Here is a 14,778-nt window from a genome sequence, read left to right as displayed (position 1 = left end):
ACTCAGTTTTGCTCCTCAGGATTGTTTCCCTGAAGATATTTCGTGCTTGATTTCAGGGTGGTGTTCCCAGCTCGTGTGCTGTGGAAAAAACTCTTTAATGGACAACGCTGAAAAATAAAATGCTTTTATTAGGCAAAGCCTCAGATTTAGAGAGAAAAACCTTTTCTAAAGTCCATTGCTCTGTTTATTCGCTTTATTCAGCCAAGGAACAACTCTATAAATAGATTTATTTGGCAGGCCATTGTAAAGATTCATCAGTTCTGAGGTGTGCACAGCCATCTTAGAGCTGAGGTAACTGCTGAGTGCTGCTTTACACCGTTTCAGGCTTATACAAATGTCTCAGAAACAAAATTTCAGTGCCAGGAAAGTGCCATCTTGCAAGCTGTGTCCTTTTATTCCTAAAGAGCTTTGAAAGTCATTTTTAAGAATTTTTTACTGACTGGTAGCTGTAGTATTCTTATGTCCCTCAGATCTGTAGCATGGAAATCTGACATCTGTCATTAAAGCTGGGAGGATGCAAAGGCAGCCCATGAAATATTTTTGAGTGCTCTTAAGCCACTTTCTCTGCCATGTCTTTGTTGAGCTTTTGGCAGACAGAAGTGGCTAATGAGCTGGCAGGGCATTCCTGCTTCAGAGGTTTCAGTTTGGGAGGGTTTGGTGGAAAAACCATTCCCCAGTTTTCCTCTCATGCATATCAAGCTCCACAATGATGTTGACACAGTCCCAAGAGAAGTTTAATTTATCTCCCCTGTGCATCCCACTCTGGTTTTTTATATGCACAAGCATATGCTGGAGGGAGGAATAACAGGGCCTCTCTCTCTTATATTGTGTCTAGATGTATACCTTGATTAATGCAGGGAGCAAATCACATTTCTGAAACTGACAACCCATTCCTCATCTTGTTTATTCCAAATGAGGATGTAAGAGCCTTCCAACCTCGACCCTGCAGTCCTGGTGCCATTAGCCACTTTCTGCCCATGCTTTGTGGGAGTAAATGGTGGTGGGAGCTGGTTTTGGGAAAGGAGGGGAGAGGGTGCACCAGGAGCATAACCAGGAGTGTTGATTCTCTCCCTCAGCCTGTCATCCATCCTGCAAGACATGCCATGGCCCCTCTGACTGGGAATGCTCAGCCTGCCACCCCCATGCCACTCTGGATGGTGGGAGGTGCAGGACAGGCTGCAAGGAGGAGCAGTACCTCAACCTGGTGGGCTACTGTGTGGGTGAGTAAGGGGAGCTGCTGGGGCATGAGCTGTCTGTGCCACTGACCTGCTGCTTCACACTGCCAGGAAAGCTGCTTGGGTCCTGCTCAGAGCTTCAGGAAAAGGAGCTAAGTTGGAATTTGCGATCCAAAGAAGCAGTTCATGGGGCCCTAGAGAAAAGCTGGTACAGCAAGTGTTGCTGTGTGCATTTTTGGGAGGTAATAGGATTTCTGGATGGGGGTTGTGCTGTGTGGGTGCTCAGTGCCTGCACTTAAGCCCATCATCTGAAACCACTGATTGCATTTATCTGTTTAAAAAGAAAAATCGCTCTTAATCTGTCACACAGACACGTATAAACATATCCCGGGAACTGCTCCAACCATTTCTGAGCTTTATCAAACCTTTTTTTTTTCTTTATCAGAAAAAGCTACGGTGTGTGAGGCTTAATCCAGACTGAACAGTTCCAAATGAGATAAGGAATTCTAAGAAAAGGGAAAAATGCATTAGGAGTAATAAATATATCCATCGAGAGGCTATTGTTCTCAGTTTAATATGATTTCCCTTCACAGAGACTTCTCTTTGCTGAACAGCTATGTCCTGGATGTTTTTTAATGAAAGACTTGTTTCTTTGCTCTCCACAGCTTAATTCTATGAACCACTTCTTCATCTCCCTTTTAAACAACAGTGATTGTTTTGTCTGCAGGGACAAAAAGAGCAAGGAAAGAAAGTGTGTGAGGAGTAGGAAAATGTCCTGAAAGTACTGTACAGCTCCTTAGGAATTCAGGTTGAGGAATGAAGACAGAGCCAGATAACTACAGACTGGAAATAATTCAGCATTTCAGTGTAAAGGTGTCTCTCTTCTGTACAATTTCAGGAGATACAATGGTACTTACTAATGTCCTGGCACATCAGAGCTCTGTGCACTTGATTTCTTCCACCTTATTTCCCCCTTAATTTGCATTATGCTTCCTATGAAAGAAGTCCTGTGGAAAAGTGGCCTTCCCCTGTGGATTCTGTTGGGTAAACCGTGGTGCCATTTATCATCAGTCAGCACTCTTTCTGAGAAGGGTTTATTCTTTAATTATCCCTTTGTTTGGTGTCGTGGACCAGTTCTCCTGCTTTTAAATCCCAGTGATCATCAGGGAGATGTCCCAGGAGCTGGAAGCAATGTGGAGGGCATTCCTTGTGGTGTGGGAACCCTCATTGTCCACGTATTTCTTTGTCCCACAGAAGCTGTGAGAGCCCTTGCAGAGGAGCATAACTGAGGGGTTTTCACCTTGACCAAAAAGTTGTGCTTTGGCCTCGGATCTGCAGTCTGAAGTGTGCTGCTCTTTGTACTAAATTTATCTCTGGTGTTTAAGCAAAGCATGTTTGTGGCCAGTTCTCCTGGAGGTAAAGAGCTCCACGTCCAGGTTGTTAAGTTTCACTCGTTCTTCTCATTCAGCACTGATTGAAATGCTGAATTTGCCCTTGCAAGTTATTAATTATCAGTTAAAGAGCAGCTGTCCCATAAAAGAGCATGTTAAAACTCCTGACACTCTCGTAAGATATGATTTGCACCAGAATCTAACAAAGCTTTTTCCTTCGCCTCCCAAAGCAATATATTTTTACAATTATCTTCCCATTTATCTTTAATTCCCCACCCTGCAGGCAAAATTGTGTTCTGGCTTATAGAGCCTGCTGTGCATCACAGTCACCTGCCATACTTTATGGACCTGGAGGGGGAAATCTTTCACAGAGGCTGGAGAAAAGCAACTGTCACTCCAAACCATTGCCTGGGAATTAATGGTGTTATTGTGCATGTTACCTGAATGAGGATGGGAACATTTGCCTTGTTAAAGGAAAAAAAAAAGAGGTCTTGTTTTCAGCAGTTAATCAAATAAGTATTTCACATTTAAGCAGAAGAAAGATAAAATGTCCTCAACTTTCAGAAAATCAATGAGTCCCTGAACTCTGTTTTGGGCATGCAGAATTTGTGCCAATTCTTCCCTGAGAGTGCTCAATTGATTAATTTCATTTTATAGCCCAAATGTGCAGGAATGTGCTCGAGACTTGAGCCATCCCCTGTTGGATCTCTCAGCTTCTGTGGGGTTTGTTTTCCCAGTTCCCAGGTGTCCCTTTCCCTCTTGTCCAGCTCGACTTCATCTTCAGGAAACTTTACAATCAGCACTCTAAAAATCCCAGCCACTGCTGAAAGCCTTGTCCTGCTCATAAACCCCTGCCCTCATTTCTCATTTGAGGTTTCCCTGTTGATCTGGAAGCTTCCCTGTGGAACTTTTCCTAACTGCGTGGAAGGGCAGTCAGACACATGCAGAGGGACTGGTGTGGAAGAAAGCTGTGAACACCCACTGATAGAGAATCCCTCGTAGTCTGGTCTTTAATCCAGCTGCAAGGGAACACTCCCTGTGTTCTTCAGGCCCTTGCTTCCTTAGCCTGTGTGCAGTTGGGAAAATGTTCAAAGCTAAACCAGAAGAGCTCGCTCAGGAGGGGGCCTGTAACAAGCTTTGCTGCCTTGCTCTTAAAATTCCAGAAGGGACACTCTGACAACAAGAAATATCCTCAGTTCCTTGTAAAATTAATGAGCTGTTGCTGCCCATTTAGAGAGACACTGATATCATCACAGAGAGCTGGAGCAAGAGGGGCTTAGCTCCACTCCCTCACTGGTGTGCAGCCTCCTACAGAGCCAGCAGCTGAGCTGCCAGAGGAGGGAAAACCCTTTCCCTGCTTTGGTCTGGGCTCCTTGGTGCCAGGGACCTTCCAGCTGCATCTCCCACCTCACCCTGCCTGGGGAAGCTCTCACAGAGCAGGCAGATCCTGCAAACGTGGTTGCACTTCACCAGGAATTCGCTTGGCTTGTTTCAGTGACAGATTCTCTCTCAGGTCTTGGAAAAGAGAGACGAGAAAAACATTCCACCAAACCAAAGCAAGCCACAAATCCTGGTCAGTGTTGCATGTCCTTTTAAACCAACCACACTGACTTGCTTTCTGGAATTCCTGTAAGACCAGAGACTTTTCCCCCACTGAGGTGCCTATAAAGTGTGTGGTGTTTTCAGTGCTGATTTGAAGTCGTGCTCTGTTGTAAGCCTCAGGTCTCACCTTAGAGCACAACACAAAACTTGCATCAGGAAATCCTTTCCTGGAGAGCCCCTAGGAGGGGTGATGTGTGAAGAATATGTGCTTAGCAAGTGGTGGAGCTGAGAGGCAGAGATGCCACTGGTTTCCTTTGTGGGCATTCACAAACACTTCAGAGATGTTTTTTTCTCCCCAGCAGCCTCTTTTGTCTTAGAACAACCTGTAACAGATCATTTCCATATAGGAAGGGCACTGTTTTCTTGCTTTATTTGCTAAGAGAAAGCTAAAGAGGGTGTGGAAGTCAAGTAACTCTGGAAATCCATGCAGTATTTCCATTCTACATTGCAATGGAAGCAGCTTTATAGGAAGATCAGTGATAGGGAAGGTGATGGGGGTTATTTTTGCATAGAGGTGAGGAAGGCTCCAGAATACCCAAATCCCAGAGGCCGTGCCCACTGGCTGAGCTGCAGGCAGAAGCAGGAAACAAGCAGGGTTGGGGGGTGTGACTGAGCAGCACAAGGAAAACATCCCCCTTCTGTTAGTCCTGGCTTCAAAGGGAGCCTGCTGTGAAAAAGTGAAATCATCTCTCCCTAAACAAAGCCCTTCAGTTCTTCCCTCGCTCTCTCACTCTCTCCCCAATGTCCCTGAAATTCACCATGAGCGGCAGCCCTGGGTTTTTTGTTGGTGTTGTGTGTGCTTTGATCTCCAGGCTTGCCAAGGAACAAGAGAGTGATGGGGCTGATTCATCCTAAAACAGTAACTGAGAAAACTCTTGCCACTCGCAGGAGTGAAAATAGAGGCTTGTGAAGGGAAAACTCTGCTGCAGCAGCACTGAGTTTTGTAGATACTTGGATTTTTAAATGTTAGTTTGGGAGAATCTAGGTTTTTGCTGCAGATACTGACTGTGTGGATACCCTACATTTTCTCAGCCTCATTTTTATGCTCTGTGTGTGAAACATTTCGAGCAGGTTTGTTACTCATTGTACCCTGCCAAAGCTCTTTATTAGAGACCAGTGGCTCCAGCAAGAGATTCAACTGGAGGAATATTATTTTAGCAGAAAGGAAAGTCAACATATTACCAGGTAAACGTGGAAATACAAAAAACTAATTGGATTTATGTTAATTTTATTGGTTATAAATGCATAAATCTTGCCACCCCACCTCCAGCACATACAAATCACAGGTGCTCCAAGGCTGAGAGCGCAGGGCAGAAACTCCATGGGTTCTACACCCTGCAAAATCAGGATCTGAAGGAGGAAGCTCTGTAAGAACCTTGGAGCCCTGCCTGCAGTCAGGACTGGATCAGTTTCTGAGCTGCTTCTGGCCTTTTGCAGCAGTGTGGGGTGAGAATCACCTGTGTGTGACATGCAGGGGACATCAGCTGGGGCCAGGCTCCTGCAGCTAGGGATGCAGAATTCCTGCAGGCTCCCATGTGAGCCTGTGCTCAGCTTGTAAATCTAGATTGCCTGACAGCATGTAGTAGTGCTGTCACAGGAGACAAAAGGCAGAAAGGTGAACCTGCAGCAGAAATCTGACAAGAGGCCAGGCACTCAAATCAAGCCTCATTGTTACATATCTTTCAAGACAGTCGTCATTTCCTTTATAATTTTCTCGATTACCATAATGAGGATTAATTTGGCTTCCAGGTTGCCTTACACTGCACCTTTGTGCACACAAAAGCCTTGTTGTCAAACCTTGTGAAGCACCTAAGTTCAGGCAGAGGTCAGGAGACGCAAGCTTCCGTCCTGCTGGGGAGAAATGGAAAAAGGAAAAGGTTTTGAGGCACTCTGATGCCGCTCTTGGCCTGGCTTTGAGGGCTGGGGTGGCTGTTTCATGGCATGGATGTCTCATTTATGCGGAAAACTTGAGCAGCAGGGACTACAGGGGAAGGTCATGCGGCTGTACAGGTCCTGCTCCTCGTTTTGCCATGGAGGGAGCAGAGGGAGGCGAGTGCCTGAGGCCTCCAGCAGAGCTGAAGAGGAACCTGTAGGCAGAGGCACTCGAAATCAGAGAAAGGTCTCGGGAAGCAAAGGGCTTTGAGCTGGCCTTGTGCAAAGCTCTCCCAAGCCCACTTAAGGACGGAAAGAGGATGCTTCAATGGGGCAGAAGGGATGCAGAGGGAAAGTGAAAACGTTGTGGTGCTCAGGAAGAGCACACGATGAGGAGGAGGCAAGAGAAAGGATGTGGGAGTTTCGGGTAGCGGGATTTGCTCTCCAAGTTCCACCCCTACTGCCCTCCTGCAGTTCTCAGCTAAGCTCTGTGCTGTCCCTGTGTGCTCAGTGTCCCTTGTTCCCTCCAGAGTGCCACCCCCTGTGCCAGCAGTGCGTGGCTGACCTGCGGGACGGCGGCAGCGTGTGCCTGAAGTGCCAGCACGGGCGGCACCTGCTGCTGGGGGATCGCTGCCTGCCCGCCTGCCCCCCGGGACACTACGCCGAGCAAGGAGCCTGCAAACGTGAGTGCCTCCTGCACACAGCCCCGGGGGCTGCAGGGAGCTGCCTGCACCCTTGGCAGGACTTCCACCAAGTGGTTCCTGCCCAGCAGAGGAGCTTTGTCCAGCTGGCAGGACACTGCGCTGGAGCAGTTTTGTTTTCATGCTGTAGGAGTTTCTCGGGATGTTTTGCAGCCTGAGATGGAACATCACCCTAACAGGTCTGTTACTGAGGGTTGTCTTGCTGCAATAGTGGCCCAGAAGGTGATGGCTTGCAGCGGCTCCCAAACCAGAAAGCCAATTCCATTCAGCTTTTTAGGCTGGTGCAATGGATGCAGCACCCAGGCCACATTTCATTTTCTAACGTGGCCCTGTTGTTGATGTGTGTTCCTTTTCTTGTTCTGCGCTTGACAGAGACCTGGTAAAGCTCAAAGCTGAGCAAAGGGTATTGCACTTTAGTTTGAGAGAAAGGAACCAAGACCAGAAATTCAGCACAGTGGAGATGCTCCTTTTGCAGGAAGTGGCATTTCCTAATCTAGGTGAAGGTGGATAATATTTCAAAGCTTCTCTCCAGCATTCTGGGAGCTGTGTGTTTATTTACCTGTTTTTGACAAATGCGATCTCAGAGCTATGAAACATACTCTGTGTCACTTGATTGGAAAGCCCCTGAGAGAGAGAGAGAGCCTAGGGATAACATTTCTTCCCTTTTGTTTAAAGGTTTGATTTAAATGGAGTTGTGCATTTTTCAGACTGTGTCAAAGCCTGTGGGACATTTTGTTCTGCCTTTTAAGATCCCCAGCACAGCTCCATGTGGTTGCTTCTGATCCCTTTGCCCACTCTCATGATTAATTTTACACCTATCATGATAGGTGTAATGATGGCATCAATCTTTAAATAAAGGCCTGTCAAGAAGTAAAACAGACTAATCATTTTGTATGTAACCTCTCTGGAGAAAGTAATAGGGTACATTGGCCTCATCCACTGTGATATTTTAAATCCCTTTGGTCAGACTAAGAAATGAGCCTGGAAAGTCGTGAGGGAAATGTGGAGAGGGTGCATGGGGGTAGTCTGGTCTCCATCAGTGCAATTCCTCTTGAAGGGATGGATGTGAATCTTCAGCAAAGTGTGGAGCTGTCAGAAAAGCACTAGATGTTTCCTGCACAGACAAAGAGGATCTGAAAAAAAGCTGAAGCTAGCTGTGAGGAAGCATGAGGGGGAGGTATGTGCTAGCCCTTTTCTCACTCTTCTCTGTTAGACAGGTCCTGGCCACATCCTGCAAGGGTTTTTCTTAAGAAGGGATGGTTGAAGAGAAGAGGGTAAAAAGAGAAAGAAAGGAGAGGATCCTTTCTTGAGTGGGAGGCACTGTGCACCTCTGAGGGCTCAGACTTGGCAGGAACTTGTGGTGCTCACCATCCCTGCTCCCGGTCTCCGAGAAGGCTCTGCTGAAGCCTGTGACACTTGCCCAGAGACCTGTTTTTCCTTGAGCAGAAGCCCTGTTTTTTGCTGTCCCCGCAGGGTGCCACCCTTCCTGTAAGAGCTGCACTGGCGAGGGTCCCTTGTCCTGCTCGTCCTGCAGCGCCGGCCTGGTTCTGTCGCACACGGGCGCGTGCGCTCCGCTCTGCTCCCTGGGCTACTACAGCGACCACAGCCGCACCTGCAGACGTGAGTGCCTCTCCCCCAGCCCTCTCTCCTTTCCACAGTGCCTTTTCCAGCCTGTCTTTTCGTGCTCCTTTGCTCACTGTGGCTGTTGCCTGGAAAAGAGAGGTTTCAGGCGCCTGAAAACGTGATGTGAGTTGACAGAGGTGATGAGCTGCCTCAGGAGCAGAGCCTGCAGCAGTGTTGAAATTTCTAAACAGTTGCAGTTTTGTTATTGACCTCAAAAGACAAGAGGCTTTGTGTCCTGCTGTAAAAATCTGCAGGAGCATTTGTGTAGGTTTCCCCGTGATGAAAACTTGGCAAGTTGAGACCAGTTTTAATCAGTCCTTACTAAGGCAAACCCCCTCCCCTGCACTACTTGCCAGTACATGCCATGGGAGCTGCACTGGAGCATTTATGCCCATTTCAACTCATGTGAAACCCCAGGAGAAATGAGGTACAGCTTGGTAGACACAGACCTGAGCTGCTCCTCATGATCTGGTGGAATTGGTCTGGTATTAGTTATGTTTTATCCTGCTATCCTTTGTGAATCTCTTAGGGCCTCTCTTTTCCTTTATTATTTTGTGTTCACACTGACCCTAGCTTATTCCTCTCAAAAATTATTTGGCTCGATGTTCCAAAATGGTATGGCCCAAAGATACAGAAAACTGGGAAAAGCCCTGCTTAAATTGTCCCGCTATAATACACACACCTAAAAATGAGTGAATGCTGAAGTGGTTTGGTCACTGTGAACCTGAACACTCAGGTTAGTGAAGTCCTGCATCACCCTGATTTAAGTTCTCCCAATTTATGATAAAATAACTCTGTTGCACTGAGTCCAGGTATCAGTGTCATCCTACCTAGACCAAATTTTGCCACTGATGAGGTCCTACAGGAGGAAACTGAAGTGGTTATCAGCTTTACTTGCCTTTTGTGGAAATAGATGGTTCTCCTGAAACTATTATTTTCATGTGATCAGCAGAAATGGAGACACCTTACATAAGTTCAAGGAAATAGCTGGAAGTACTTGTACCATTCTTCTGTTGTGGGGAAAAAAGAAGGTATTCAATAATAATAATTTAAAAGAAAGGAAAGTAATAAAAATAGGAATTAAAAAACAAGTTCTGGCTGGTTTTCTACAAGCTCAACAAAATGCTCAGTTTTCTCCTGCAGTAGGGACTCTCTTCTTGCTTGCTGCACCAGAATATCTCCCTTCCTAATTAACATGCCCCTTTCTAATGAAAGCTTTCCTGTTGATAGCTCCTGCCTCAGGATATCAAGGTAGACTGGGAATGTTCCTGAGGCCTGCACCTTTCCTGAATTTGTTTCAGGGGCTCAACTGCAAATAGATATTTTTTTTTTTTTTGCCAGCCAATTCAGCTGCTCTAATCTCCTTATTGCAAATGGCTTTTTAAGAAGTGTTTGTAATCCTTGGAGCAGGGGGCTCAAGGCCAAGTGTGTTGGATTTTTGTCATTCCAAGTGTCACTTGTGCCTTTTCAAGTGCTGCTGATAAGCCAGGGAGATACAAATTGTCCCAGGCTGCTGGGAAACTGCCACTTGGAGGGAATGAAGATTGTTTAATCGGAGGTTGGCTGCCAGGCTGAGAAAATCTGGTCCTTCTTCAACATTTATTTTAGTCTCTTTGCACTTTTGAGGAACTCGGGGTTGGAATGAGGTTCAGAGAGATGCTGAGTGCACGTATGGGCCCTGGAAGATATATTTGAACTCAATGACATCCTGGCCCAGGAACAGTGAGAAGCTTAATGAGTCCTTCATGGGCTTAAAAATGCAGATATGGGGTCGTGCTGATAAAACAAGCAGACAGGCTTGCTTCCAGGTACAGTTTTTGCTTACTCTTCTGGCATGCCTCCATGGGTAGCCACATTTCCATGGATTTAGACCTCATGTAGAATGTTTTACTGTATTTTTGATAGTTGGTTCTTTGGAGCACTTGAAAAATGTAATTTTTTCATGTAGTGTTCTTAAGTGAAGAAAAATCGGAGTGGCACCAGAGCACCTAAAAGCAGCTGCTTGATTCTTTAGGTAAACATTTTGCTAGAAATCATTTGTACATCAATAAAATGAGGAACTTCTGTGACACTTTCTAGAGCAGCTAAAACAAGAAACTGCTTTGAAAAACACTGTGTTCTTGCTTCAGGGAGAGCAACGTGGGTATTTTCACATTTACTTTGGAGGTTTTTTGGTTCTAAAACTGTGTTTTGAATGAACATGTCAGTATTTATCACCCAAACTGTTAGTACAGCCTCCTGCGAAGTTTAGTTCCTGGACATCAAAGAGGTGAGTTGAAGTGTTCTGAACCTCTGGACTTTGATCCTAGATTCAGTAAATCCTTGAATTATTTTTTTTCCTGGCTTCTTTATTGCTCCCTGCAGCTCCAGAATTTCACACTGTGCTCAGATAAAAAGGTGGAGACGTTAAGTGAAATTAAATGGGCCTTTGGTCCCACCAAGGATTGCAGCAGTCCACTCTGCTCTCCAAATTTGTGTGTTTCCAGGTAAAGAGTTGCATGAAATGCAGGTTACACAGGGGAATTTTTAAAAAACAGATAGAGGGAAAGCTCTTATATGGGGATTTGGATTCAGGGTCAATGTTTTACCCTGACCTGTCCAGAGGAAAGTAAGAAGCAGCGTGAGGGGACATTCCAGCCTATTCCAAAAGGAATGAGGCTCTTTACACTTTGGAGAATGTGAAAAGGAACAAAACAAGCAAGAACGCTGGAGTCTGCACAGAGGACCAGAGGAGCAGCAAGGCTGCAGGGTAAGAGCATCAGGAACGAGCCTGGTTTTCCTTGTGTTCCCACAGCTTGCAGCAGCCAGTGCCGGAGCTGCGACTCGGCGGCCGGCTGCACGTCGTGCAGAGATGCAGCCAAGGTCCTGCTCTTTGGGGAGTGCCAGTACGAGAGCTGTGCTCAGCAGTATTACCTGGATTTTTCCACCAACACTTGCAGAGGTGAAAAATGCCTTGCTGGTTTCAAGGGGGAAAAAAAAATAAAAAAAGGAAGGAGAAAAAGGAATAAATGTGAGTGCCTTGGCTAAGAATCTGTTAGATGGCAGCGGGAGCTGTGCAGGTGGCCTGCTTTAAAAAGGGTGTAGGAAGGGGAAAATTGTTCAGTGACAGGTTGCTTGCAAGGTTTCTGCAGGTTTTTTTGGTTTTTAGGCGGCCTGCTGTCACATACTTGAGCCTTTCAGTGGAACAAGATGATTGCAAATCGCTCTCTTGTAAATGATTTTGTAACTGAGCCAGCAAAGTTTTCAGGGGTCAGGTCCAGCAATTCATTTAGTCACGGGTCAGCTGCTAGCGAGTGAGCTTGCCAGGCTAAGTCTCCTTCCTGGGGCTTATCTGGCCTCCTGTACTTACCTGTCTCTCTCTCTGTCTTACTAAATCCTGCATCCCGGATGGCTGCAGAAACAGCAGTTTGGAGTGATTTAAAAGACACGTGACTTGAAAGATTTCCAGAACTCCCCAGCAGAGTGTTCCATGGTGGAAATAAGTGATGCTTTCCCACAGCTTGTAGACCCCAAGTGCTAAGCCCTTGTGCAGGGTGAGCACCCCAGAAAGGGCTGCCCTGAACTGATTTTTGTTTTCTTCCAGAGTGTGACTGGAGCTGTAACGCCTGCAAAGGTCCCCAGAGGACTGACTGCCTGCAGTGCATGGAAGGCCACGTTCTCCACGAAGGAGCTTGTGTGGAAGAGTGCCCTCCAGCTTTTTACCGGGAATCAGACACGTGCCAGAGTGAGTTTTCGTGGAGCATTCCCTCCAGCGCGTTTCCCTGCTTGTCTCCCGAGAGCTGCCAGGCTGAGCTCTTTGCCTGTGTCTCTCCAGGGTGTGATCAGCCCTGCCTTCGGTGCCACCAAGCAGGCAAGTGCAGCCTTTGCCCGGCCCCGTTCTTCCTCCTGGGCAGTGCTTGTGTTCCCAAATGTGGGCACGGATACCACGCGGACGAGGCACGGCGCGAGTGCGCAGGTGAGCACGGCGAGCTTGGTGCAGGCATGGTGGGCAAATGAGGAAGGAACTGCTTGCCAACTTTCATCATAACTCTTTGCCCACTGTCTTGACTCTTTTTGTCGGGTAGGTAAGACACACACAGTGGTGTTTTCTGCTCTGAGCCTGGGGACAGCTCTGTGTCCCAGTGGCTGCGCTGGTTTTGCAGTTTTGAGGCTTGAGACTGGTTTTGTCTCAGTGGGGTTGTGCTTTCCATCCCGTGCAGCTTGTCCTCCTGGATGCCTGGAGTGTGACAGTGGCAGCCTGTGCCACCTCTGTGACAGCAGCACGTTTCTGAAGAATAAGATCTGTGTTTCTGCCTGTGGTCAGGGTTTCTATGGCAATCCATGGACCAGAGAGTGTGAAGAAGGTGAGTGTCTCTCAAGGGACAGCACCATTTATCTTCAGTGTAAAGCCAGGGACAAAATATCTCGGGGGAAATCCCTTTCTGAATCAAGTTGAGTGGTTACTTAGCCATTCTTTATTCTAAATGAAGATTTACTAGTCTGTCTGCAGCTGGCTTTCAGTTCTGTGATGGGGAAATCAAGGCAGGAAGTGATTTGCCCAAGTCGCGGTGGGGATTGGGATGGATTGCAGTTCACCTGGGTCAGGAATGAACAGGGCACCCAAAAAATAGTGCTGACAGGCATGATGCTAGCACAGCCCGTGGTGTTTCCTGCAGTAACACTTCTCCCTCCTTTCCCCTCAGCCAGCAGGCATCCCCGTGTGAGCAGCACCCTCGCGGTGGGCATTGGCACGGTGCAGCCCCTGGAGCCGGCCCTGCTGGGCTGTGAGCCGGCGGGCTCCTCGGGGCAGCCGCTGTTCCAGGTGGCCAGCGTTCCCTCCACGGGCCGCCTGGTGATGCTGCAGGACGGGCGGGAGGTGCCGCTGGGCCACGGCCAGCGCTTCAGCTGCCGCGACCTGCGCGACAGGAGGGTCCGCTTGGTGCACCGCGCGGAGGAGCCCAGGTGACTCGGGGGAAGCTGCTTTCCTGAGCTCTTGCCTCATAAAATAATTGTTGTATCTTGAGAATGGGTGTTTCCTTTTCCCTTGGAAGCATTCCTGCAGGGAGGCACGCTTCCCACTGCTGCTAAATCGACTTCCAGCACACTTACACTGTACTGTAGTGTAACTGGTGCTGCAAAACTTCTCAGTTCATGGTAAAAGAGGTCACTGTGACCCAACTCCCAAACCTTCTGTGCTTTTGGGGTGTAGGAATCTGTCCTGTCTTCAGGACACTCAGCTGAGAGTGGAACCAAGCATATTAGTCTGATTGTTACCACAGTTCCTTGACATTGTTAGGAAGATGCTCGAGTGAAGTCACTGCTGTGCTCTCTGGCATAGTTTGCCTTCAGCCATTCCTTGTTTCCCTCCAGTGTGAGCTCTGCTAGTACCCTGCAATAATTAGTGGTGATTAGTCGCTGGCAAAGCTCACACTGCAAAGGATGTTGCAGGGAAGCAGATTTTTCCTGCAGCCAGGCAATAAGCCAGCCACCCTGCCGAATCTCACACTCGATTTGCATCGCCAGAAAGCCTTGGCACCAGAGTGACGTGGGTGGAACTGTTCTAAATTTCTGACTCTATAAATCAGGGAGGTCTTCCCCCTAAAAAAGATCTGAAGAAGACTTTCAGGGTGTCCTGGTGCCAAGGGTTAGCTGATGTTCACCAGACTTTAGGCATATGTTCCTGTATCCTGCTTTTTTTTTTTTTTAAGTCTACCTGGTAGTCACCATGAAAGCATTTTGTCTTGAGAAACAAAGCTGCTTTATTACTAAATATTACTCTATTTATTATTTATACTGATACTTTAAACTTCAAGGTGTTTGGGTGGCATCACTGAAAAGTAAATGGGAAGGGAGATTCCTGGCAAGTCCTGAAGGCAGAGAAGTGAGGTTTTTCTTTAGCAGCGAGTGGCTGGCATTTAGAATTGGCACTTTATCTTGGGGATGCCATCCAGTGTTCCTCAAAGGGAGATGAGGGTATATTATCACACAGCTAAAGGTGCTTTATTGCCTGTTGTGACTGTTGTGAATCTTCAGGAAAAAATACTATAAAAACGTAATTGAAGAAAACTTGAGCTAAAGCTTCTGTCACTGAGCCAGTCATTTTTGCTGAATATATAATGTGCTTATCATTACTGAGTCCTGGAAGAGTACTTCTTTAATTTATATTATCCTGTATTTTGGCTTGCTGGGAACCTGTTTAGGAAAGGACAGTTTTCCTTGAAGGTCAGTGACCAACAGTCATTCTCCCACCTTGAGGTGATCAACATTCAAGCCTTCTCAACACAGGTAACAAAGCCTGGAAACAACCCCAAATTTGGTACCATTTGAAGCCCTGGTTTCTTGCAGGGATAACAAAGGAGCTGGGAAGAACTTGAGCAGGGGTTCAGGTCAGGCAAATTGGGCTCAACTCTCCCTTAGGGGCCAGCAGCCAAGAGT

At 47.1% G+C, this 14,778-nt stretch overlaps 1 protein-coding gene across 3 annotated transcripts in view; it reads left to right on the top strand.

Annotated features, from left to right (window-relative positions):
- FRAS1 (Fraser extracellular matrix complex subunit 1) overlaps positions 1-14,778 on the top strand; it is a 102,691-nt gene that overhangs the window by 53,683 nt on the left and 34,230 nt on the right. For all 3 annotated transcript variants that reach the window (XM_039709476.1, XM_039709477.1, XM_039709478.1), the window contains 9 exons: positions 1,077-1,220; positions 6,571-6,723; positions 8,215-8,361; positions 11,159-11,305; positions 11,948-12,088; positions 12,179-12,319; positions 12,564-12,707; positions 13,047-13,305; positions 14,544-14,628. In XM_039709476.1, coding sequence (XP_039565410.1) covers positions 1,077-1,220; positions 6,571-6,723; positions 8,215-8,361; positions 11,159-11,305; positions 11,948-12,088; positions 12,179-12,319; positions 12,564-12,707; positions 13,047-13,305; positions 14,544-14,628 — 1,361 coding nt within the window. The remainder of the gene's footprint in view (positions 1-1,076; positions 1,221-6,570; positions 6,724-8,214; positions 8,362-11,158; positions 11,306-11,947; positions 12,089-12,178; positions 12,320-12,563; positions 12,708-13,046; positions 13,306-14,543; positions 14,629-14,778) is intronic.

Source organism: Passer montanus, unplaced genomic scaffold (genome assembly GCF_014805655.1).
Source record: "Passer montanus isolate IOZ18808 unplaced genomic scaffold, ASM1480565v1 scaffold210, whole genome shotgun sequence".
Taxonomy (NCBI): Eukaryota; Metazoa; Chordata; class Aves; order Passeriformes; family Passeridae; genus Passer; species Passer montanus.
Note: the sequence above shows the minus strand (reverse complement) of the source record. Positions and strands in the feature narration are given on the sequence as shown.